At 39.7% G+C, this 27220-nt stretch overlaps 1 protein-coding gene across 3 annotated transcripts in view; it reads left to right on the forward strand.

Annotated features, from left to right (window-relative positions):
- The window catches only part of TXK (TXK tyrosine kinase), a 70353-nt gene that overhangs the window by 20808 nt on the left and 22325 nt on the right, over positions 1 to 27220 (forward strand). For all 3 annotated transcript variants that reach the window (XM_029946118.1, XM_029946136.1, XM_029946128.1), the window contains 6 exons: positions 669 to 874; positions 3239 to 3304; positions 10495 to 10549; positions 18350 to 18429; positions 19606 to 19733; positions 25612 to 25686. In XM_029946118.1, coding sequence (XP_029801978.1) covers positions 669 to 874; positions 3239 to 3304; positions 10495 to 10549; positions 18350 to 18429; positions 19606 to 19733; positions 25612 to 25686 — 610 coding nt within the window. The remainder of the gene's footprint in view (positions 1 to 668; positions 875 to 3238; positions 3305 to 10494; positions 10550 to 18349; positions 18430 to 19605; positions 19734 to 25611; positions 25687 to 27220) is intronic.

The following is a 27220-nucleotide window of genomic DNA, read 5'->3' on the forward strand; positions in this document are numbered from 1 at the left end:
GCAAAAGTAAAAAAGACCAGTTAAAATAGCCTACGCTGCTATGTTTGGGCAAAACTTGAAACTGGATGGTGAATGGAGGAAAATGTGTTCTGGCTACTGCCCTTTGTGAGCCCAGGATTAATTTTCAGTTCAGTGTTGGGGAAAATAGTGTTCTTAAGAAGTGTGATAAATCCAAACACAAGCTTATAGCATGTGAAAGGGAAAGGCTGTTTTTCTTTTTCTTTTTCTTTTTTCCAAGAGAGGAAAACCCATAAAACAAAGTGAAACTATTGGGGTGGAATTCAAATTTTAAGAATTGCAGCTTAAACAATATGCAGGGGCGCCTGGCTGATTCAGTCCATAGGGCACGCGACTCGACCACAGGGCTGTGAATTCGAGCCCCATGTTGAGCATAGCACTAATTTTAAAAAAGGAAAGAAAGAAAGCGAGACATCCAACACAGTTCCAGCAAGAGAATTTATGATCTTGGAAACTTCCGTAAGGGTGAGTGTGTTGCTAGATTTAAGAGTTGTTTGTTAGTCATTTCCTATGTTTACACCACCCTGGTTTTTGCTTTGGTCCAACCGGATGGCGAATTGGGACAGCACACAGAAGTATTGGATCTCTAATCTTTTTTAGCACACGTTGCTAAAACAAGAGTACAGCAAATCACTCCTTGGTTTTTTCAGTCCAACAGAGGCCACATGCAACCATCAAAACGCAAGCCACTGCCTCCCCTCCCGACCTCTGAGGTTACTGAAGAGAGGATCCAAGTCAAAGCACTGTATGACTTTGTGCCCAGAGAGCCGTGCGATCTAGCGCTAAAGAGAGGAGAGGAGTATGTGATACTGGAGAAGTACAATCCTCACTGGTGGAAGGCAAGCGACCGTTCGGGGTGAGAGTGGTGTCATGGTCCTTATCAAGTTCTTTTATTCTCTGAAGATTCCTGAAACATAAACACTGTTTTGTGGCTCCTTTTCTTTAGGTTTATTTCCTTCTGCATGAAGGAGAACATGTCCCCACACCTCTTATCTGTATGAGAACCATTACAGCGCTGGGGTTTCAGCCAGAGTCACAGCACTGCACACACCTGGCTTCACATCCCGACGCTGTCACTTACTCTTGTGTGTCCGTTGGCAAGTCACTGACCCTCTCTGAGTTTCTGTTTCCGAGTTTTCCTTCCTTCCTTCCTTCCTTCCTTCCTTCCTTCCTTCCTTCCTTCCTTCCTTCCTTCCTTCTTCTTCTTCTTTTTTTTTAAATTAAGATATCATTAGGGCGCCTGGGTGACTTAGTCGGTTAAGCGGCCGACTTCGGCTCAGATCATGATCTCATGGTTTGTGAATTCAAGCCCCACCACTGGCTCTGTGCTGACGGCTCAGAGCCTCGAGCCTGCTTCAGATTTCGTGTCTCCCTCTCCCTCTGCCCTCCTCTGCTCACTCTGTCTCTCAAAAATAAATAAATATTTAAAAAAAAGATATTATCAGCATATAACATTATATTGTTTTCAGGTGTGCAGCATAATAATTTGGCATTTATTTGTGGGATGATCACAAAATGTATAGTTAACATCTGTCACGGTGCGTAGTTACAAAAATGTTTTTCTTGTGATGAGAACTTTTAAGATTTACTCTCTTAGCAACTTTCAAAGATGCAATGTAATATTATTAACTATAGTCACTATGTGGTTTAATATATCCCCATGACTTACTTATCTTCTAACTGAAACTTTGTATCTTTTGACCCTCTTCATCTATTTTACCCACCCTCCACTGCCTGTCTCTGGCAACCACAGGTCTGTTCTCTGTATCTATGAGCTTGTTTTTTTTTTTAATTAAAAAAATTTTTTTAGATTCCACATTTAAGTGAGACTTTACAGTATTTGCCTTTCTCCATCTGACTTCTTCCTTAGCACAATGCCCTTGAGGTCCGTCATGCTGCAAATAGCAAGATTTTCTTCTGTTTTGACTGAATAATGTTCTTTCTTTTATCTATTCCTCTGCCATTGGACACTTAGGTTATTTCGGTATCTTGCCTATTGTACATTATGCTGCATGAACGTGGGGGTTCATGCCTGACTGGAGTCTGGAGTACCCAAATCTGAGGGGTATCTGGGCTGCCTGGGAGAGAATGCTGGCTTTGACTTCTGTTCTCTGTCATGATTTGGAGACCATAAGCATATAAGTAGTAGAAGCGGCTATATTATATACCTCTTCCTTTAATTGTATTTCCCTGATGATTTGGCTCTCTTGCCAGTTTTTAGTTTAGACTCAACACGTGATGGAAACTTTTCAGCGGGAAAAAAGGTATGGGTAGGCTCAGGGCAGTGTCACCGGCCCTCCAGCAAGTGGACTTTGGCATGACTCAGACTTAATAACAAACTAATTTTTAATGTCAAACTTAAAAAGTGAATATCATTTTTTATAATATGCAGCCATGATAAAGTATGCCAAATTCCTGCTTTGCCACCCGTCCAAACCCAAGCACCATTATTAACTCAGCGGGCATCCTTCCAGATGACTTCCAGTGCCCTTTCATGCACATATTGAATTATGTTACTGTTTGCGGACTTAGTTAACCTTACTCCTTATCCTGCTTTATTCATGGTTCTACACCTTGCTTGTATTTCTCAGTAATATCATGGAGATCTTTTTGTAATTTTATAATTTCAAGTTTTATTGGTGAAGATCTAGGAAAAGAGAAACCCACACCCCCCGGATGGTGTGTAAATTGGTATATTTTCCTTTAATGGCAATCTGCTGTACCTACCGGGAGATACACGTACTCGGTGTAATTTCTCTGCTTGGTATCTTAGACAAATTCTTTTCCCTGTGCACAGAAGGCATGTGTATGCATTTCTGTACAGCTTTGCTGGAATAGGCACATGGCTAAACTGGAGTATCCATTCTATCTATTCTGCAGCAACTAAGAAGAACTAAGTTAATATCTTTGTAATTGCTGTGTTTTAAATTGAGTCGGTCTGACATCCCAGTGATCACGTAAGTACCGCTTCTTCTCTTTGAAGAATTTTGGTTTCATAAAATATCTGAAACTACTTATATTATAAGTCAGAATCTTAGTATTGATCACAGAAATTTTGGTTGAATGTGGAAATGAAAATCCTTTTTTTTTTCTTTTAAAAATTTAATCAGTAAAACAAGTTTGATCTCCTCGTATATCCATGAGGTTTTAAAAGGATTGCTGCCACATAATGCCACAAAAGTGCCAAGCATTTTGATGGTTGCTTTGTCTTCTGTTGTAGGAATGAAGGCTTAATCCCAAGCAACTATGTGACTGAAAACAAACCAACCAATTTAGAAATATATGAGTAAGTCTATGGTTAATCTATGAAAATCAGGTACATTTGGGTGGCTTATAAGTATCAGTGCTGATTCTTGTCTAGAAAAGGAAAAGAAAGGAACATATCTGGCTGCTTGTAGCTTGAGAGAGCTTATCTTTGATCTTTTTTTTACTTTTTTTTTAAAATGTTTATTCATTTTTGAGAGAGACAGAGTGTGAGGGGGGAGGGGCAGAGAGAGAGGGAGACACAAAATACGAGACAGGCTCCAGGCTCTGAGCTGTCAGCACAGAGCCCGATGCAACCTCGAGATCATGACCTGAGCCGAGGTCAGACACTTAACCGACTGAGCCACCCAGGTGCCCCTGTTATGCCCAGATCGCAATATCCCCCAAATCCAGAGACCACCAGGGAGACCCAGTCACGTATGCAAAAGCAAAGGGCATTTATTCGGGCTTAAGCTTGGACTCTCAGACCTTACCAACCCAGTGGATCTGTGCTGAGAGCCCCAAACAAAGGCTGAGTAGGGTTTTTATGGGGTTTGGGAAAAGGGAGGTTACAGAAAATTATGACATAGGCACAGTAATCCAATCATAATCATACAACAGCCCCTAGTAACAATCTTAACCACTCAGAATCTCTAGGGTGTCCGTTACATTTGGCGGGACCCAATCATGACGTTTGGGGTTGGGGCTAGGGCAAGTGGTGAGCGATTGGCTAACTTATATTAAGCAACTATCTATGATTCCGCCTCTTAGGCCCCCAACCTCAGGAATGTTACATATGTTTTCTGGCTCTCCCTGATTGGGTATTATGGAGGTAGTTTCCTTTTGTGTGTGTGTGTGTGTGTGTGTGTGTGTGTGTGAAAGTCTGATTCCTCTGGGGAAACCGAAATCAGGCCTACTGGTTCTGGGGGAAACTTAAAGCCTGTCATGGAGTCAGTTTGGTTCAGACCTGTGTCCTTTCACCCCGATCTTTTAATGGTAGATTAAGAAACTTATTTTTCTTAAACTTCTTTCATGTTTTGTTTTGTCTGACCACCTTTTTGCTTTGTTTTAAAAGTGACAGCATGGAAACCAAGCCCTCATCTTGTTATTAATAAGTCCTAAATGAAAAAATAATTATCTCCAAAATGACGTTAATTGTTTAATGAATGGTAAACGGAACCTAATGTAGAGACATATAACTACATTTTGGCTCGTATTGGGAAACGTTTTAGAAATAGCTGAAGATGAGAAGTAGGCTAATGCTGTAATTTGGGGAAAAGCTTTTGGCATATTCCCTAGGGTTCTGCTTAGAAATCTATTTTTGTTACAATGGTAGATTTGGAAGATGGAGATTTTAGGAATCACTTTTCTAGCCCCTCATTCTGCAGATCAGAAACTGAGGTTGTGAAAGTAATTTGCAGGAAGAGAGTGACGGGCTGGAGGTAGTGTTGGTCTTTTGTAAATTCAGGTTTGCAGTTTTAGCCAGACTGCCCTCCCTCCCGGCAACCTAGATACTCGCTTTGTAATTAGCATATGCTTCCAGCAGGTGACGGTAGGTGATGTGCGTTGAGACTTCGAGACTGGTGCTTCTCCGAGAACCGGGCAGCAAATATAAATTGAACGACAGACCACGCCCCAGCCCCTAGGTGTCTGCCTTGCTACTAATTTAAGCCCACCTGGAGGCCAAACTCAGCATATCTCTCCCCTACAGCAAGTCCAAGTCTAAAAGCATTGGTGACTAATGTAGACTTCATTAGAGGGGAGAAAGGGATGACTACAGGACACATGACTCATCCACGTGACTTTACCAGGCTTCCCTATTAGCTACGTCTATTCTCTCTCCCAAGTCACCCTCCTCACTGCCATCACAGATCCTTCACTCAGCTTGTCATGTCCCCTCTCTTGACCTGAGTCATTTAGTGCTACTGGGAAATTCTAGTCTCCACTCGGTAGGACAAAGCCCTCAGGTAGCTGAGCACCCTGTCCTAAGAGAACAGTCCCACAACGATTTATCATGAGTCCCGCCTACCCCTGCTTTCACCGCTGCCCTTAGCGGGAGCTGCCCAGCACAGTGTGTCTCCAGGAAAGCCAGGTCAGGGCAAGTTCTGTTTGAAAATGTCCTGTTAAGAAAAATTAGAAAAAGAAGATTTTCTTTCCATATCGTAAACCCAGTTTAGAACTTCCAGGAGATGAAAGGCGTTATCTGTGAAGGTATCTAACACAGTGCCCTGTAGTTAGTGAATTGGACACTCACTAATCAACCATGTGACTTCCCCTCCTTTCATGATTGACGAAGTTGCTTGCTGGTTCTTTAGTTTAGTTTAGTTGGAGTCTGCAACTTATTTACACTGTAGATATTGGGTAATTTGAATTAAACTACTCTGAACTTAGAATAGTCATCTCATTTTCGTGGCTTTGATTTATGTGTCTTTAAATGTCATGTTCTTTAATTACTCCAATTGTGAGAAAATTAATTTTTATTTCTGTTTCTTTTTAAAGGGGTTTATTAAAATATAGGTATAATAATTATCAATATAAATCATTAAAATATATCAACCACTTACTAAATGCCAAGCACTTTTCTAATAATTGTGTAGAAATTACTGCTTTAGTTGGAAATAGTGTAGTGTGGGCTTTGAAATTAGAAAAATTTGTGGGGTCCCTGGGTGGCTCAGTCTGTTGAGTGTCCAACTATGGCTCAGGTCATGATCTCATGGTTTGTGGGTTAGAGCCTGGTGTTGGGCTAGGCTCTGTGCTGACAGCTCAGAGCCTGGAGCCTGCTTCAGATTCTGTGTCACCCTCTCTATCTACCCCTCCCCTGCTTGGTCTCTATCTCTCAAAAATGAATAAATCTTAAAAGGATTAAAGAAATTGGAGAAATCTAGGTTCAAATCCACTGACTAGTGCTTGGCCTCTGGGCAAAGTTACTGAATGTCTATAAACTTCTACATGGTATGAAAACTAGGAACCATAATATCTGTCTCATAGCGGACATAGTAAGTATTTGGTGCATTCTAAAACTGTGAAGCTAACAGGAAGGGAATTTTAGGTTGTCTGCTATCATAGATGTACTACATTTCATCATTTTTTAGGCCCTGAGTCACTTCACCCTATTCAATCTTGATGATTGTACACTTCTGATGTACCAGATGTTAGCTATTCAAGGCCCTGGAGATAAACAGGGAAAGCGTAGAAGCAGTCCCTCTATTCACAGACCTTACAGCTTTATGGGGGAAATAGACATTCACCAACCTCAGATTCACAAATAAGTATAAAATTTTAAATTGTGGCCTTAGGAAGGAACAGTAAGGACACTGGGAGAAATCAGTGGTAAAGGGGATATAATTTAGATGAGCGTGTGGGATCGGGAAGACCTTATAAGGAAGTGACTTGAGGTCTGAAGCTTGTAGGAAGTCCTCAGGGGTGGAGGGGGAAGGGAATGCTTATGTTAGTGTGGGCTTTTGACATCTCAGGAATCTTTATACATTGAAATATTTATGGTTGCTTTGGTTTTAACTTCATATCCAAATTATCAACATTGCAATGTGAAAACCTGGTTTTCAGTAAGCCTTCAAATTTAACTTGCAAATCTTGATATACTATTTACAGATCTAAAGCAATAAGAACAATCACCTTAATTCAAACTCAACACACAGTGTCCTCAAACAATCAGCCCTTTTATAAGCTCAGTTAATGAAATTTCCTGAAACATTTCACTTGCATTAGTAGACTGAATAAATTCAATTTTCTGTTTAAACATTTTACATGCCTGACAGGGCAAATGTGCAATTTTTAATAGCCCTTTGTAAGTCCATATATGGCCCTGGATATTTAATAAATTAAACTTAAATTTGGTAAGCCAAGTTCTCTTAACAATACAAACATCATTTAAAAAGTCAAACTGTAAGTTTAAAATTAATTATGCATGTAAAACCAGGGGCAAAAACCTAATCAGTGAGATTCTTTTAAAATTATAGATACTTTAAATATTTTTAATATTTATTTATTTGAGAGAGAGGGAGAGTGCATGTGCATGTGTGCGTCTGCATGTGAGCAGGGTATAGGCAGAGAGAGAGGGAGAGAGAGAATCCCAGGCAGGCTCTGGCTATTGGTGCGGAGGCCGACAACATGGGGCTTGAACTCATGAACCATGAGATCATGACCTGAACTGAAATCAAGAGTTGGATCCTTAACCGACTGGGCCACCCAAGCACCCCTTAAAATTATAGATATTTTAAATATCAAACATATTGCTTATCTTGAATTTTACAGATGTATAATTCTGATTTATCTCATTATCTTTATATTGAATATTTAATCTTCTCAGGGCTAAAAAATCACTTAGAGAAGCAGGATTGCATTCTTAGGTCTAATAGGGTTTCTAGATTGAAAACTCAAGACCACAATTCTGTTTCTTGTTGATTCAGAGATTGGAATGGGGTACCCGAGGCTTACGTGTATACAAGATGTTTGTACTCAGCGATAGGAAGACATAGTGGATGGATTTTATTTCTTTATTTTTGGATGGTTTTTGTATGTTGCTAAAAGCCCCACCCCAAGCCTTCTGTCCACAGCATTCAGTATGAGTTTTACAATCAGTGTTGTCTAGATACAAGATTTGCAGCCTTACCTATTTAAAAAAAAACTCACCAAAAAAAATAAATAAATAAAAATAACCCCACAAAGCTCTTCTTTCACTGTCTGATCTAACCAGATAAAACTCTGAAATACCATGCCCCCACTTCTCCTACGTCACATCCATCTACTATCTTTCCTGACTGATAAAATTCTGCATTAATTTAAAGGAACTTAAATTTATCACATACTTCTAGCTGTCTCTTCTGTTAACTACTTTGAAGTCATTCTTTTTTTTTTAATTAAAATTTGCTTATTTTTATTTTGTTATGAGAGAGAGAGAGAGAGAGAGAGAGAGAGAGAGCATGAGTGGGAGAGGGGCAGAGAGAGAGGGAGACAGAGTCTGAAGCAGGCTCTAGGCTCCGAGCTGTCAGCACAGAGCCTGATGTGGGGCTTGACCTCATGAACCACAAGATCATGACCTGAGCCAAAGTCAGATGCTTAACCAACTGAGCCACCCAGGCGCCCCTCTTTGAAGTCATTCTAATGACATCCACACATGGATAAATTTTTATTTTATATTTAGGCAAAATTAATTTTTCACTTATATTTATCACTATAATAAGTATGAAACAACAAAATTAACACCAATGTGATAGTAGGTGAGAAACATTTAGAAAAAAACAATTTATATAAACTTTTCTCTTTTTGAGTATCATTATACAGTTTTGGCTTTTCATAGCCTCAATGTATTTTAGTGAGCGATAATCATTATTTTCCTTTTAGCACCCAAATTTCACAAATTAGCCAGTGGGGACGCCTTTAAACTAATCCCCTGGGTCTTTAACTCTGTCTCATTTATTTTGAGAGAATTTCTTCTTTCTACACAAAGAGGTCTCAGACTCATCCTGAAATTCCCTCCCCTAATATGAATATTCATTAAAAAGTACTGAATGGGGGCACCTGGGTGGCTCAGTTGGTTAAGCGTCCAACTTCAGCTCAGGTCATGATCTCACAGCTTGTGAGTTCAAGCCCCGCATCAGGCTCTGTGCTGACAGCTCAGAGCCTGGAGCCTGCTTCTGATTCTGTCTCTCCCTCTCTCTCTGCCCCTCCCCTGCTCATGCTCTGTCTCTCCTGTCTCAAAAATAAACATTAAAACAACTTTAAAAAAATACTGAATGATAGTCACAGTTTAACATCACAATTAACTCTTGCTCCCACTGGTAATGAGTAGTCCAATTACTTTGTCTACAACCACCTGTAATTATCCCCTATTCTCTATGCTTCATCTTTTTTAAAGTTCATTTTCAACTTGAGACCATTAGTATGTTTAATGCCTGACCACTCCGATTTAGTGACAGCTGTTTACTCCTGCGGATAAGGGGAAGTCCATATTATGATGGGCTCCATCCTCAAAGTCAGACAGCAGTTTCATGTGGCCGCCATTTGGCCTACTCCCCCGTGACTCAGTATACGGTTACGTATGCATTCTTCCTTCCGTGTCCACAAAAATAGCATTTCTGGTAATATCACATTAACTCCTTTTTTAAAATCTTATTTTGAAATAAAAGCTATTCCATTTTTTTCCCTCTCTCATTTGTTCTACCCTTTCCTCTCTCTTTCCTTCACAACATTTGCTTACCGACTAGGTCTTGTCATATCAAACTATAGGTTTCAATTACACTCTTACTTAATTATGTTTCCTGTGAGTAGTTCTTATACATTTAGTGATAGTGTCTCATACAGAGGAAACAGCAGCACAGGAGGCAGAAAGGGGCGTGGTGGACTTGAGGAGGGTGAGAACCCCAGTGTGGCCGGACCTTAGTATGAGGGGAGGACAAGAGAGAGTGTGGAAGAGGATACTTGGTGGTTCCATTTACGTTATTAAACCACTAACTTCACTGCAAGCTAACATAGTTGGGGGGGGTCAGTTGGGTCAGAGTGAGTTTTAATCTGGGAAAGGTAACACAGCACATATATAAGCATGCAAATAGGAAATTCCTGAGAACAAGGAAAGAAATGGGTATTTTTTAGTTTGTCTATCAAAGCTCAGTAAATGTTTTTTGAAGATGATGCCTTCTTAACCACATACCTTTCATGGAAATTTTCAGGAGATTAAATCACTCAAAATCATACACTATGTGTGTGTGTGTGTGTGTGTGTCAGAAAGTGGAATTAAGATACGAAAGAATAAATTAGATTTTGGCTTACAATTAATTGTACTTTATTACCCTAAATCAATGATACATAATAGCATGTTGTTGTTTATTGGAATTAAAAAACACTCAACTCTCTAAAATTAGTTCTGGAGTAAAGTTTTTATTATTTTTTTATGCTTTTGTAAATATTTTTTAATGTTTTTATTTATTATTGAGACAGAGAGAAACCGAGCATGAGTGGGGGAGGGGCAGAAAGAGAGGGAGACACAGAATCCGAAGCAGGCTCCAGGCTCTGAGCTGTCAGCACAGAACCCGACACGGGGCTCGAACCCACGAACTGTGAGATCATGACCTGAGTTGAAGTCGGCTGCTTAACCAACTGAGCCACCCAGGAGCCCTTGGAGTAAAGTTTTTAGTAATGAATGAAATAAAGGGATTGTTTTTCAGTAATAAAAAAATGGAATATAACATTTTTAAAGTATTTTTATTGCTTTTACAGGTGGTATCATAGACACATTACCAGAAATCAGGCAGAACGCATTTTGAGACAAGAGGTAACTCAGTCTATTCATGAATAACTTGTGAATATCTTCAGAATTCCTGAGAGATGTGCATTGTGAAGACGTGACCCAAATAGAAAGTTTTTCTTTCTGTTCTTTACAGCTCTAAATTATTATTACAACTTTATCTCTACTGCACATTTTCTGATACATTGTAAAGCACATGTACTTGTATCAGATCATGTTTTTCATGGACTTTCACTGTCATTTCAGAAATGTTTTCTTCCTGAAATGATTTCCAACTCCACCATACTGACACTGCTCATTCCCTCCCACGTGCAGTGTGCTAGATGAGTCTGTATTTGAACTGTACATATATGCTTCTGTGTCTCAGGCAGTAAAAGAGACACTCTGTCTTTATGAGCTTAGTTAAATCTTCTTAAAAACACAAACAGAAAAATACGCAGTGCTGCACTTTCTTTGTTCTTTGGGAACAAAAGGAAGAGTGCGGGGGAGGGCCAAAATATCAAACTCAGATCAAAACTGCTCTTTTAGGTCAAAACAAAAGTGCATAGCGTTTCCAACGGACGGTAAGTATGAACTGTGGGCAAATGTAGAGTCAAACCTAGAAACTAGGGAAGCGGTGTCTGTGTCATTTTGTACCGCTGTTGGATATTGAGGGAATCTAGAAACATGAATGAGAAAGAATCAGTTCTGTAACTGCGAAGTCTATGCCAGGAATGGCTCGGGACACAGCGAAGGTCTAGTTACTAGGAGGGGGATAGACAGAGTTTGAGGGACACAGACCGAGTCTCAGCCGGTGGTTGGAGGTTGGAGGCCAGGCGTGGCCTCTGTGGCTGGGAGGGAATGGGGTGTGGCAGCAAGTGCAGGGCTCATCTGGCAGGTGATGGCAGGTGGACTTCCATGAAGGGATGTAGTAGGCGGAACCGGGGCAGCCAGGGTCTCAAGCAGGTCCATAGGAAGCAAGTTAGTCGCAGGTGACGTGGCCACAAGATCACAGGGGCTGTGCCGGGTCAGGCTGAGAGCTTCTGCAGCTGAGAGGAAGTCACAGCAGAGCCAGGGTCTTACCTCCCTACAAAGACTAGAACAGCGAATTGCACAGCCCCCCGCCCCCCAACCCACATATCACAAATAGCAACATTTGGCCACAACATTCTTTAACAAAATAAAACACTGCAGATACAACTGAAACCTATCCCTTCCCTCATCTGTTTCATCCCCGCCCACGCACCAGAGGCAACGACAATAGAAGGGCGTGTCCCCATTGTGTCCATGGACTTATATTTTTATCATGTCTAGGTGCACAAACAACCCATAGTGTTATGTTATGTGTTTTAACATTGACATAGGGAGATCATATGTATATTGATTTTTTAAAATTAAAAAAAAGTTTATTTATTTTTGAGAGACAGAGACAGAGCATGAGCAGGGGAGGGGCAGAGAGAGAGAGAGGGAGACACAGAATCTGAAGCAGGCTCCAGGCTCTGAGCTGTCAGCACAGAGCCCGAATGGGGGCTTGAACTCACAAACTGTGAGATAATGACCTGAGCTGAAGTTGGACGCTTAACTGACTGAGCCACCCAGGCACTCCGATTTTTAATGAAACATTGTATTTCAGGTTTTTTCACATAGGTACATAAAGATCAAACACATTCCTTTAAATGCTATATACTATTTCATTATGAATCTTCCAAAATGTATTAATAAACATTCAAATTGTTTCTAACTTCTTAGTATTAGGAACAGCATGGTTAAGAACTTCTTGTGTAGGTCATCTTGTACCCAAGGGCAAAGGCTTCTCTTGCTATACCCAGAAATGATCTGGTCAGAGTCTATGTGCGGATGTAACAATACAAGATATTTTGAAATCATGATTCAAAGCTCTTGTTCTAAGTTATTACTCTTACAATGAATAAGAAAACTGGCCCCCTACATTCTTGCCAATAGTTGGCAACTTCATACTTTTTTCCAATTCTCTGAGAAATTGCATATATACTTTATTTTTTTAATGTTTATTTTTGAGAGAAAGAGAGAGAGAGAGAGAGAGAGAGAGAGAGAGAGAGAGAGAGAGAGAGAGAGACACCTGAAGCAGGCTCCAGGCTCTGAGCTCTCAGCACAGAGCCCAATGTGGGGCTCGAACTCACAAGCTGTGTGATCATGACCTGAGCTGAAGTTGGACACTTAACTGACTGAGCCACCCAGGCGCCTCTTGTATATATATATTTTAAATGTGCATTTTCTTGATAAAGAGTACAGTTGAATGATTTTTTCATGTGTGTGCTGGCCAGTTGGACTTTCTCTGCTGTTATATGACTGCTAATATCCATTGCTCATTTTTCTATATGACATATAACACATATGACAGTGTTGTTTGCTTTTTTAACTGATTAATATATATTTTAAAAGTATATTCTGAAAACCAGTCTTTTATGTTTCCACTATATTCTTTTAATTTCTGGTTTAAAACTTTTTTCATGTTCTTTTCTTATTTTACATTTTAAAATATGTTAATGTAAAATTTTTTAATTTTTATGATCTCTCTCCCCTTTTTTCCTTTTTTAGTATAAGAAATTTTTCTGTCTCCTAAAGAAATAAAGGAAGTTTATATTTTCTTTTAAATGCTTTAAAGATTTGATTTTCATACTTAGGTCTTAATATAAAATGTGTGTGCATGTGTGTTATGTCTGTTATGTGTGTGGATATTTGAAAATATACGAGCACCTGGGTAGCCTAGTCGGTTGAGCATCCGACTTCCGCTCGGATCACGATCTTGCAGTTCATGAGTTCGAGCCCCGCACTGGGCTCTGTGCTAAGAGCTCAGAGCCTGGAGTCTGCTTCAGATTCTGTGTCTCCCTCTTTCTCTCTGTCCCTCCCCCACTCACACTCTGTCTCTCTCTCAAAAATATATAAACATTAAGAAAAAAGAAAATATATACATATTTTTCCATGTATCTTAAAAGATTTTTGTAATTTACATATTTTCTATTTTTTTTAAGTACCTGGATTAAATACTAAGGGTCATGAGGCATTAAAATTTTTTTTTAAGTTTACTTATTTATTTTGAGAGAGACAAATGGTGTGGGCAGGGAAGAGGCAGAAATAGAGGAAGAGAGAGAATCCCAAGCAGGCTCTGCCCCATTAGCACATGGCCTAACATGGAGCTCAAAGTCACAAAACTGAGAGCCAGATGCTTGATTGAGCCACCCAGGTGCCCTGGTCACGAGGCAGTTAAAAAATATATATGTTGCAGGATTCTTGCTCAGACAGTCATGACACTGAGACTTTTCTTTCCAGGAAGCTAGCTTATTTTTGCTGGCACTGCTCAATTGGATTCGTACCCAAAGAACTGAGCCCCGAAAACCCTGTGGCATAGTTTTTTTAAATATATATTTTTACTTCTTTGTCTCCCATTTATGGTAACACAAAAACATGTAGTCTCCTTAAGTGGTCTCAGGTTACAAGGTCATGAGGGATGTTGTCACATAGGCATATAGCCAGGTTGCCTTGACGTTTTTGGTTTGTTTTTTTTTCCTTAGGGAGGGGACCCTACCACATTTATATTGCTAGAGTGAGTTTCCTAATAATGCATCTCTGTATTGCATCATTATTATATATGAAAGTTTACCTATTTGTCTCTTCATTTCTGGAAGCTGTCTGTTCATATCCTTTGCAAAATTTTCGGTTGTTTTTTTTTTTTTAAATGCTCACAATTTGTAGGACCTCTGTCGTTATATTAAGGAAATTAGCTCTTTATGATATATGGCAATACTTTTCCCAGCTTTTCAGTTGTAATACTATCTTTTGCCATGAATAGTACTTGAATTTTATGTGTTTGGATTTATCAGATAAATTTTTGTAAAGCTTTAGGATTTGTGTCAGGTTAGAATCATCTTACCCCCTCCAAGCTTTTATAAAAAAAAAAAATTTCCCATATTCCTAGATTACCTTAGTGGTTTTATTTTTAAAGTATGCATGTTTGATTCATTTGTAATTATTCCTGACATAGAGTGAGGTATGGATCCGATTTTGTTGTTTTTCTAGATGGTTAGCAAGTGTTTACCTTTTCTGGATTGACTGAGATGCCACTCTCATCCTAAACACAACTCCTATGTTGCGCTACGTCTGAACTTACTACTTGCTTTCATTGATCCACTTGTCTATTTATGGGAAGCCTTTATCTGTTTTAGATACTGAGGCTCTCCTTGGTGTGGCTCACCTTCCTCACTATTCTTTGTCAGAAATATTCTGAAGATACATTTTATACAAATGAACTTCATAATTACTTTGCCTACTTTAAAAAGGCTTCCTACTGATGCATTAAATTTACAGAGTAATTTAGGGAAAATTGTTTGGGTGTTACAAATCAGTGTGGTTTGGGGACCAATTTGTTCTGGGACCCCTATATTAATTATTCATCTAGAAAAAATTAAAATTAGGTCCCTACTTCAAGCAACAATAAATCTTGGATGGATTGAAAACCTAATGAGAGGAGGAAACATCTTTGTATTTGTTAGGAGCATTTAAATTTTTTCTTCATATAGCTCTAGCAAATTTATTTTTAAGTTTAAGGTATTTCTTTTTGTTGCAACTGTAAATTGGTGTATCTTTCTTTTTAACCTTTGAAAACTCTTGAGTTCTGTGAATTAATTTTGTAACTGATGACTTTGGTGAATTAAAAAAAATTATGTAGTAGTTTTTTAGTTGGTTCTCCTGCCTTTCAAGTAGAGAATCTTACCAACAGCAAACAGTGATAATTTCAAATCCTCTTTTACAATTTATTTTAATTAAAACAATTTTTGTTTTTGGGAGAGAGAGTGTGCGTGAGCAAGCAGGAGTGAGGGGAAGAGAGAGAGAGAGAGAGAGAGAGAGAGAGACGAGCTTAAGCAGGCTACACGCTCAGTGTGGAGCCTGATATGAGGCTTGATCCCATGACCTGGGGATCATGACCTGAACTGAAATCAAGAGACAGGCGCTCAACCAGTGAGCCAAGCAGGTGCCCTCCCTCTTTTAAAATTTAATGTCGTATTGTATTTATTTATTTTTAATTTGGTTTGGTTCTGGTTTTGCCTCTCATTTAATTATATCTCAGAACAGCATTATATACCAGTGCTGACAGTGGGCATTTCTTTTTCCTGATTTTATTTGGAATGATTTTTGGAAGAAAGCTTAATGCCAGACTTGGGACTAATGTAAATAAGGGCTATTTTGTTGAGAAAGTACATATATATTATTATTTTACTGAGAATTTAAAGAAAGCTGATACTAGTTATTGAAATTTTTCAAATGCCCTTTCAACGTCTATGATGCTGTTCATGGGATTTTTCTCCTCAGATCTAATAATAGGATGAATTATGTGAGTAAAATCCCTAAAACTGAAGTGCTCTTGCATTGCTGTATGTAATCCCTCTGGGTCATGGAATCTTATTCTTCCCCTGTGCTATTGGACTCAGTATGTTAGTATTTGGCTAGGATCTTTGTGTGGACACGAGTGACACTTGTTCGTAATTTTCCCTTTTGTCCAGATCCTTTGCTGTGTTTTTGGTGTTGATAGTAAACCCACTTTATATAAAAATTGAGAAGTCTTCTTTTCACACACTTTGGGATTGTGCAACATTAGAGTATGTCACTGTAGTGTTTTTAATTTGCATTTTCCCGTTCAAAGGTCCATTAACATTTCTAGATAGTCTGGAATCAATTTTGATTAATTTTATCTTTTGCTAGTTAATGATTCATTTCATTCACGTTCAAATGTGTAGAGTCAAGATGGTTTTTTCGGGTCACCTGGGTGGCTCAGTTGGTTAAGCATCTGACTTCAGCTCAGGTTATGGTCTCATAGTTTGTGAGTTCAAGCCCTGTGTCGGGCTCTGTGCAGACAGCACAGATTCTGTGTCTCCTTCCTTGTCTTTCCCCAACTTTCACTCTGTCTCTCTGTCTTTCTCAAAAATAAATAAACATTAAAAAATTTAAAAAACAGATGCTTCTTTCATTTTTTTTCTAGATCCTTGTGGCTTATTTTTGATAGATTTTCCCCATTATTTATTGGTTGTGTTGGTTAGCAATTCATAAATTTCATTGTTTTTCCCCGTATAACCAGATTTTGAATTTGGTTACTGTTTCTAATTATACTTTTGCCTTTATAATTTATCCTTTTCTGCTCTTGTCTTTCTTCATTTCTTTCTTTTACTTTACTTGGTTCTTATCCTAAAGTCTTGAGGTGGATACATTTATTTTTTTATTTCCTTTATTTATTGATATAAATAATTACACTGAATAGTGTTTGGATTGAATAGCAGAGGTTCCGATATGTGGTATTTCCTTATTATTTTCTAGATGTGTTCATTTTTATTTGAGTTTCCTTGAGTAATATCAAAGAGAACTTTACTAGTAGTAGCTTTCTCCTTTGAAGCTTGTTATTAAATTCTACCTTTATTGCTTTGTTGTCATGGCTGCTTTTTGTTCTCTTTCCACTGTGAAGAGGAGGTCACTACATATACAACTTTGTTACATGCATGTTATATATGCATATATATACTGTACATACGACATTGCTTTTTATCTTAGTCTTTTACACAATCCTTGAACATGGTAGGAATTCAATAAAAGCTAGATTTTTATTATTTAAAAAGTTTTTAGATGCTTATTTATTCTTGAAAGAGAGAGTGATAGAGTGTTAGTGGGAGTAGGCAGGGGGACAAAGAGAGAAGGAGACACAGAATCTGAAGCAGACTCCAAGTTCTGCGCTAGCAACACAGCCTGACGTGGAGCTCAAACTCATGAATCATGAGATCATGACTTGAGCTGAAGTCAGACACTTAACTGACTGAGCCACCCAGGTACCCTGAGAGTTTTGGGTTTAAAAATTTGACCAGAAAATGAGGCTTGTTCCCTGGTAAGCATATAGAAGGAAGAGAAGACTCTGCTTGATGTATTGTATCACCCTGAGGGTCACACTATGGCGTTTGTTTTGGGCAGGTCTCAAACAATTTCTTGACACTTCCCAAGTGTAAACTTTCACAGCTTTTGCAGGCTTCTGAGAGGCTTTCCCTCTCTGCAAGTGTAACACTCAGTAAAGGTGAAAACTTTTTATGATATCAAACAAACAGCCCAAACCAAACAGTACAACATTCAAATCACTTGAAACCAATGTACAGTTGTATTGGAGTTTCCCAGAGGATGGCTGTCAGTGGGAACCCAATTCGTAACTTAACGTCAAACTTACGATATTCTTCTCTTCTGCCCAACTCTCTTCTCATCTCTTCCATCCGCTGGCAGCAACTAAAATGCCTCCCCTGAACTCTACAGCCTCCCTCAAAGCTTATTCTCTTTCCATCCCTACCATGGATTCTGCTCACTTTTCCCATTCCCTGCTTTTGTAGATGTCTTTCTCCCTCCTCCCCTCCCCCACCTGCAGTGTTGTTCCTTTTCTTCCAAAACACAAGCTGTCTATCTGTCTTCGAGTGCTTCCTATTCATCAGCTATTTGTATCTATTATCTTGACCAATATAACAAAAAACCCCTGAATGGTGGGGAACGCGGTTGTCAAATGCAGAATTTTTCTTAGAAAAATCAGGAATGAAGTTGTAAAAATACTCATACATTACAAATTCGTGTCGCAATTATATAGGTGTGACTTTTCCATATTTATATGCAATATAAATTATGTTATAGGTGTGACTTCTTAATGCATAAGGGAGATAAGATTGCATACATTTGTGAAAACAATCTCATCCACTTAGAGTAAGTCAGTATGGTTCGGATTTTGTTCCTGAGATGTACATTTGTCTTTCTCCCTAATGAGGAAAAAATTTGCACTCACAATGTCTTGTTTTGCAGTCTAAAGAAGGTGCATTTATTGTCAGAGATTCGAGACATTTGGGATCCTACACAATTTCTGTGTTTATAAAAGCCAGAAGGTAAGCAATTGCGATTTTTTAAATGTTTATTTATTTTGAGAGAGAGGGGGAGAGTACATGCACATGTATGTGGAGGGCAGAGGCAGAGAGAGAGGGAGAGAGAGAGAATTCCAAGAAGGCTCCATGCTATCAGCACAGAGCCTGAAGTGGGGCTCAAACTCATGAACTCTGAGATCATGACCTGAGCCAAAACCAAGAGTCAGATGCTTAACCAACTGAGCCACCCAGGCGCCCTGGAGCTGGAAGGTATGCCATTGTGGTTTTGTTCACTTCAGAGATAACAGTCCTTGGGACAGAGAGTCTGTCTTCCGGAGACACTGTCACATGGAGAAAGTGAAATCTTAGCACAGAAGATTGCCGGCCTGGAAGTTAGCACAGCTAATCATATTCAACTTGCATCCCTAACAAGCTGTGTGTGTGACATTGGATGAGTCATGTGCCTTCTCCTACCTCCTTTTCTCAACCCTGAGGAAGCTGGCTTAGTTGCAGCAGACATTGGTGATGCTTTTCTCCTATCCGTGGGTTTACCTTGGCGTTTACCTCTAGAAACTTCCCCTGTACTCAGCAAGCTTCCTGGGTCTTTCTGCCTGAAGATGTTCTCTGGCTGTGGGAACTCGTGATCCCCATGGGTAGATTGGAAGTGCCTGAGAGTTAGCATCCTAGGAATGACGCTCTATCAATGAGGAATAGAAGGTTAGCCCCTCAGTGGCTTTACACTTTAGTGGGACAGTGCTCAGATGTGTTCCACAGTCTCTCATAGCTTCCCAGAGCCCGAGTAGCTCATAGCAAACCTGCTCAATACACCCTCTATTGGCTTTCCTCCTTTCTTTGTTTCCTATATCCTTATACCCCTTGCAGTGCATTTATTCATTCGTTGAACTGATACTTGATATTCAGCAAATAGTTATAAGTGTCCCTAGTGGGCTCTGCTTTTTTGGACACTGGAGTTGTCAACTAAACAACTTTGGCTGAAGTTATGTTCGAATCTAAAGCCCCAATAAGATAGCTAAGGAATTTATCCAGGGGTAATGAGACCCCTATTGAATCCAACCCATGCCACAGTGTATAGCATTAGTAGGTAACAGTTTTAGAGGTAGGATCCTGTTGCTTAAGGAACCGACTTAGTTCCAAAGTGATCTTTTGCTTGTTTACTGATTCACGTTTTATTGATTGTAGAAATATAGAGGCTACCATCAAACATTATCAGATTAAAAAGAATGACTCAGGACAGTGGTACGTGGCTGAAAGACACCTCTTCCAATCAATCCCCGAGTTGATCTGGTATCATCAACACAATGCAGCAGGTAAGTCAGAGCCACAGGCTGGGAGAGTCAGGCGATGCACCTTGGTCTCACATACTTAACAGGAGCGAATAAAATATCCCTGTAAGAGCCTGAAATACATCCTGTGTTCTGAACAATTCTCCTCATTGATGCTTCTTTGTTTCTGAGGTCAGGGGACAAGAGGTAAGTTGATTTTTTTACATTTTCGCCAGGATAGAAAAATCAAAGATGGCAGAGAAGCAAAAAGCAATTTAATTATCAATGCATTTGTTCCTGAAATTTACATAGGGCTAAATGTAATAGAATTTCAAATATCCCAAATAATCATGCTTCCTTTTCTTCGCACCCACAAGTTTGCTCTCTACTTCAGTTGCATAGAAAATTACCCTTAAATTTCTCACTCTCTGTTCTTTCTTATTTGGAGAACAGAAAAAATTATATAGGATGCAGCCTTTCAGTTACAACTTGGCTTAAATAAAGCCGAAGCCTCATTGAACCCCCTTCCCCAGGTGGCGTTTGTGGTAGTTGCTATTTTTGCAAACTTATCATCTCTGGGAAGATACAGGATTCTAGAAAGTTCCACCACAATTAAAATCACAGCTCTGGCCTTCAGCCCTCACCCAACTTGTATTGGACCACTTTGAACTTATAGAGTAATCTTCTTACTTCAACATTATAGAATTTGGAACCCACAGTAACTTTTCATATTGTTTTGACTTCTTGTCATACGTACTTTCTAAGATTTCTTTCATGAAAAGTTGTGTTAACCTGCCACCCACAAAAAAACATCCCTTTTGGAAAGTGGCCACTTTTCCATTACACTAGATCTAGAAATTTTTTTTAACGTTTATTTATTTTGAGAGGGAGAGACACAGAGTGTGAGTCAGGGGAGGGGCAGAGACAGAGGGAGACACAGAATCAGAAGCAGGCTCCAGGCTCTGAGCTGTCAGCACAGAACCTGATGTGGGGCTTAAACCCACGAACCCTGAGATCATGGCCTGAGCTGAAGTCAGCCGCTTAACCAACTGAGCCACCCAGGCGCCCCTCATTACACTAGTTCTAAATATCAAGAATAAACCCAAGGAAATTTTTATCCACTTTTGGGATGAGTCCTCATGGATATTCCAGATGGTCACTGGAAGTTTGGTTAGAGGAAAAAGTAGCAGCGAGTCTGAGTGGGGCCAGGGAAGACATATTTGTGTTTAGAGATGGAAACCCTTAGAATAAATAGATTGGTTCTGAGTTTTTTTTTTTTGACACTCCTCTTTCCATTCCCTTCAAAGAAAAAATTTGAGAAACAGAGTGGTTATGGTGGTAAGGTTAAAAAAAATACTAAGGTAGATCAGGATGTGCTGACATGAAAAGATGTTAGTGATAAGTTGTTTAGTAAAGAAAAAAGTGCAAAGCAGCATATGAGAATGTAGTCCCACTTTTTTAAACAAATTTTAATCATATTGTGTGCATAGAAAAATTCTGTTAAATTTTATGTAATAATTTTTACACTAACAAGATTATAACAGACTACAAACTTAATGTTTATCTCTGGGGAATGACACTGAGGGTACGGGAAGCTTTTATTTTCTCCTTATGGATTGCTTTAGGGTTTCGCATTGTTGTTTGGATGTACAGAATTGAATGTACATAAATTGAATGTACAGAAAGTTGGTTTCTGCCTTCCAGCCTTTGCACATGCTGTTCCATCTGCCTGGAATGTTCTTCCTCCTAATCTTTGTAAGATGGTTCCTTGTCAATTAATGTTATTATACTTATAATGTATAACATACCATACAGATCATTTTTAAAAGATCAAACAAAACAGCAAGAAAAGCAAAACTTAAAACTGTGGCTGTGGTTTCTTAGAGAGAAAAGAAAGTAAAAAGGATATAAGAAAACAAGAAAAGAAGGATGATAAAGGGAAAAGTATGGTGACCCAGAAACAGCTGATGTTTACTGACGACCTCATTTCTGAGTGCTCAAGACCCCGTTCTGAGTGCTTTCATGTGTAGTTATTTAGTCTTCAGAACAATCTTATGAAATAGGCTCTGTTAGTATCTTGATCTTACAGGTGAGAAACGGAGGAATGAATTGTACTCAAGATCACATAGTTAATAATTGTGCTGAGATCTGAACTCAAAAAAGCTTTGACACAATTGGAGCCTTTTAAGCCCCTGGCTTCACAGCCTGCACTAAATGACTGGTGCATCCTCCAGAAAGAGACGAGCCATACCATGGGAGGGTGCTGTGGAGGGCCCAAGTTCAGAAAAGGCTGTGAATCAGCCCCTGACTATCCTGTCTACATGTTGACTTCGGTCAATTTAGTTCATGACAATCCATCTCTTTCCCAGAAGTAAGGACAGCGCAAAGAGTGTGAGAGGCTTCTGTCAGAGAGATAGACTACCATTAAACCGCTGGTAGTAAATCACAGAATAAAAATGTTTAGCAAACGAGAACTTTGAAATTAGAGGGACGTGTTGGGGTCTTAAAGAAATTTCTTGTTATGTTCCTTATTTGGATCACGTGTTATGGAGGCCCAGCTTGATGAGGGCTCTAGCTTCAGCTAGGTCTCAGAATCACGATCCTTTCCAGCTCTCTCTTCAAACTTCCACCATTCTCCTCAAGTCATCCTCCTTTTCCAGTATTATCCACTATTTGCCATCAGCAAACTCGGAGCTGTCGCCTCATTAAGAGAACTGAAGGCAGCAGACAGGAGCTCCCTCAGGCTTGCCCTCCACACCTCATTCTCTCCAGGAGTGGTCGGGCAGAGCCTGTGCCCCGGTTCCCTCCCTTCCTCTCCTGCTGGGACCAACCACCATGCTGCCTTCCTTTCTCCCCCGCATCTCTTCCATTTCCTCTGAACCTCTCTCATTAGCCTGGAAACATGCTTAAGACTTTATTATTCAAAAGGCAAAAAACCCAAACCCCTCCCTTGGTCCTTTCTTCTTCTTCTTTTAGACATTGCTCTTCCAAGTGATGCTTTTTGGAAAAACGTGTCCACATCTACTGTCTCCACTTGCTCATTTCCATTTGCTTTTTTTTTTTTTTTGGAGGAGAGAGAGAGAGAGTGTGTGCAAGAGTGTGAGGAGCAGAGGGGCAGAGGGCAGAGAGAGAATTTCAAGCAGGCTCCACACCCAGCATGGAGTCTGACGTGGGGTTGAGCCAAAATCAAAAGTTGGACACTCAACAGACTGAGCCCTCCAGGTGCCCCTCCATTTGCTTTTTAAACATCTGCGATCTGGTTCTGCTTCCATCACCCTGTTTTACCAGTGGTCCCATAGTGACCTGCAGGGTGATGCTTTTTAGTTCTCATGTTTTCAAGCCCTCTCTGCTCTGTTTTGCAGTGTCACCCCCTGAAACTCTCTGCTTCCCGGACACTTTGACCCCACCCTTTCTTGGTCTTGAGCTCAGACCTTCCCAACGAGTCTTACTTCTACTCTTCTCTAAACATTGGTGTCTGCAGGAATCTGTCCCTGATCACTTCTCTTCTCACCCTAGACATGTCCCCTTGCAGAATTCTTCTGCCTAGTAGTCCCAGGTACTTAAAAGCCCACAGGCTCAGAACTTCAGCGATGAAGTGGATCTCTTCATCTCAATCACTGCTTTCCCTCCAAACCCGCTCCTCTTCCTGTTGTCTGTCACAGATGATGGTGTCATCATTCGGTCCACTATAGGGGCTGTAAACATAGGGGTCTCAAGAGATGCTTGCCTTCTCCTTAATAGATAGCTCTTTCGCCCTCTTCTCGCCTCCTCCTCCTCCTCCACTTCCTTCTCCATCTCCTCCTCCTCCTCCTTCTCCTCCTTTTTCTCTTCTCAGTTATTAGAAAACTTGTTTTATTGAAGTGTGGTGGCCATACAATATTATATTCAATTGTATAACATAATGACTCAACATTTATATAAATAACAAAGTGATCACTGCAGTAAATCTAGCTACCATCTGTCTTTGAGATCTACTTAGAAGAGTGTCGTGCACACAATAGGCACTTAGTGCTACTTCTTCCTGTTCTTATGCTGGCCAAGTTCGTGTCTGTCTTTCAGCCTTTGTACATGCTGTTCCATTTGCCTGGACTGTTCTTCCTCCTAATCTTTGTAAGATGCTTCCTTGTCAATTAATGTCAGCATAGCTGTCATCTTGTCAGAAGGGCCTTCCCTGAGCACCTGCTCCATAGAAGTTCTGTTTTATGTACTCTGCTTGTGTCTTAACCCGTGCTCAGGGCGTTACTTTACTGAGCCCCGCGTTGAGGCGCCAATTGTCTTAACCCGGAGGCTGGGCCGCTCGTCCCAGCGATTGGCGGTACCTGTTTCGTCAGCCCCGACCGGCAGGGCGGAGAATCGTCGCGGGTCCTTTTCCTGAGGGAGGGAGAGAAAAAGCGGGCAGGAGAGGGAGACGCAAAGAGTAAAGACAGAACTCACGGTTCTCCGATCAGGCGAAAGAGAGCGTTTATTCAAAGAACTGTTCTTTATATAGTCTTCAGGGGGGAAAACAAGGCAAGCTGACCTAGGCCGGCTACAGAGTCGAATGCATATCAAAGAAGCGCCCCGACTTTGCCTCAGCAATCTTGGGGGATGGAGAACTAACACCGAATACGGTTTTGATCTTTTGTGTGCCTTGGCCACTCATGTCTAGCTCAGCAAGACAGTCGCCAAAGTTATTTTGACCAGGAAATGGCAATCTCCAGCCTCCAGATGCAAATCTTGTTTACTGGCTCACTCAACGGAGTGATAATCCTTGCCTGAGGCAGACAGAAAACTTGGCGGCCCCGACAGGTGCTTATACTCCTCATCTTCTGCTTTTTCTTGTGTGTGCACACGCTTGATTATTTTCTCCTCCTCCTCTAAAATGCAAGCTCCATGGGAGCAGAGAACATCACTGTCTTACTCACTGAAGTCTTTCACCAACTAGTTAATACTTGGTACTGGGGCTCTTGGGTGGCTCATTTGGTTAAGCGTCCAACTTCGGCTCAGATCATGATCTCATGATTCGTGGGTTCTAGCCTGGCGTCAGGCTCTGGGTTGACAGCTAGCTCAGAGCCTGGAGCCTGTCTTCGAATTCTGTGTGTCCCTCTCTCTCTGCCCCTCCCCTGCTCACGCTGTCTTTCTCTCTCTCTCAAAAATAAATAAAAACATTTAAAAAAATACTTGGCACAGAACAGGCCCCAAATAAACATTGGTTGAAGAAATAAATAATTAATGCTTGTTGAACTAAATGAAGTTGATGGTACAGAATACTACATGTGTACCCAATCAGAAGAGGCCTCATTTACTCTACCACGATATTTAGAGAAAAAAAAATCTCAAAAAGTAGGCTAAGGAAATGGGTCACTTAAAGACTGCTGGTGGTTGAATGAATTAGTACAATTTTTTATACATGCTTTGATCAAAAAAATCACATTTTAGGAATTTATTCTAAGACAATAATTTGAGACATACATAAAAATGTATGTTCAAAAACATGTACAGCACATTTTACAATAGTGAGATTTTAGAAATAACTTTAAGCTCTATTTATAGTTATTACATGTATTAATGACATATTTAGTGTAAAAAGCTTATAGCAAAACAATTACTTTTCTGTGAAACATATTGGGTGTGTCTGTGCTTTCTAATACAAATATAGAGGTTTTTGCAAAGATGTTGACCAGAATGATAACGATGTATCATCTCTGGCTGCTAACATTTTGTGAGGTCTTTACTTCATGTTTAAATTCTCTTGGATTTTAAAATGTGTGTCCAATGAACAAATGCTATTCAATGAAAATGGAGAATATAAGCAAATAGACTGATATAGAATACTTTTCTGCGTAATGTACTGGAAGAAAGTCACTGTCTTCTAGTATATTTGTTTTCTTTTTCTTTTATATTAGTGACTAGGCGTGAAATGCCGATTCCTCTTCCTCCCCAGGTCTCATGACCCGTCTTCGCTACCCAGTTGGACTGATGGGCAGCTGTTTGCCAGCCACAGCTGGCTTTAGCTATGGTAAAGTATGCACGTGTACTCAAGTGCAACATCAAATCCAGTTAAGAATCTCCCCCAAGTTCCCTCGACGTTCTTTAAATTCTTAGCTTTTCTGAGATACCTAGATAGGTTTCTTCTCAAAGTTGAAATGCTCCTTCTGAGATAGTGAAGTATATGCCTCTCATAAGAGCAATTTAAACTTTGGAAAGAACTGTTTCGATTTTACCTTGAATTTTATTGTACATTAGCAGAAGCTCTTGTGATAAATCAGAATTCTTTTTATTTAGATGTTTGAGTTATTGCTCTCTGGGTACAAGGGTGGGTGAGAAATGACTGCTCCCCAACAGATCGTGCTAAATAGAGCTGCTGTCTCCTCTTCACTTTTTAAAAATAGAACTTGTAGAAAGCTTGACTTGAAATATTTTCTAGCAAATGTATATTTGCAAATCTATTGAGAATAAATAAGAGCCAAAGAATTTTGCCTTGTAAGTTGGTGGCCCTTTATTCCCTTACATTTCTCTCATTAGTGTGAATAGAATATACTGAGAAACCAATAATTCTGTCATGTAACAGGTAACCAGGACTCAGGGTCTCTAATTTAATTTGGGATGGGAGAGTGATTTCAGGGCACTGCAGATGCCTAGGCTATTCTTCTGCCCCTAAATACAATGTATGTAATAAAAGTTCTGTGCCATTAGCAATTTCTTTAAGTTAAGCATGGTCCTGTTTAGTTAAAAAAATAAATGTCTCAATTTTTTAAACGTATAGAACAGTGTGCAACTCATAACTCCATAGCTCAATTAGTTTTGCCTGGTTTTGGCTACTTTATTTAAATGGAATAAGACATAACGCATTTGTGTCTGGCTGTTTCCTCTTCAACCATGGTACTGGGTGTGGTTGGCTCACCTCCACTGTGGTGTAGTGTGACATTGGTGTGGTGTGTCATTGCATTGACTATGCCACAGTGGGTTTACCCATCCTTCTTTAGATGACTTTTTGGCTTATAGCCAGTTTTTATCTCATAGATAATATCATTATAAACATTCTTGTGTGTCTTTTGATGAAATTCAATACTCCAATAGCTCCAATAATGTTGGATATATATACTTGAGAGTGGAGTTCCTGGGTCCGAGAGTATGTACACACTCAGATTTAGTTAGTTTTCCAAACAGCTTATACCAAACTACACTTCAGTCCATAGCACTTGGAAGTTCCAGGCGCTCCACACCTTTGCCCTTGCTAATATTTCATATTCTTGTGGATTCTTTCTTTGGTTTTCACTTTAGCCAATCTGGCATATGTCATAGTGGTATCTCATTGTGGTTTAAATTTGCATTTCTCTGATGACTATCTATTTTGATCAACGTAGTGGCCATTTAGGTATACCCTTTTTTGAGAGAATACTCTTTTCAAGTTTTTTAACCCTTAGAAATATAACTATCTGCCTTTTTCTAACTAATTTTTTCATATTCTGAATACACATTCTTTACTGGTTACATGTTTTAGAATAATCTTCTCCCAATGCGTGGCTTTCCTTTTCACTGTCTTTTAAAAA

Source organism: Suricata suricatta, chromosome 1 (assembly GCF_006229205.1).
Source record: "Suricata suricatta isolate VVHF042 chromosome 1, meerkat_22Aug2017_6uvM2_HiC, whole genome shotgun sequence".
NCBI lineage: Eukaryota > Metazoa > Chordata > Mammalia > Carnivora > Herpestidae > Suricata > Suricata suricatta.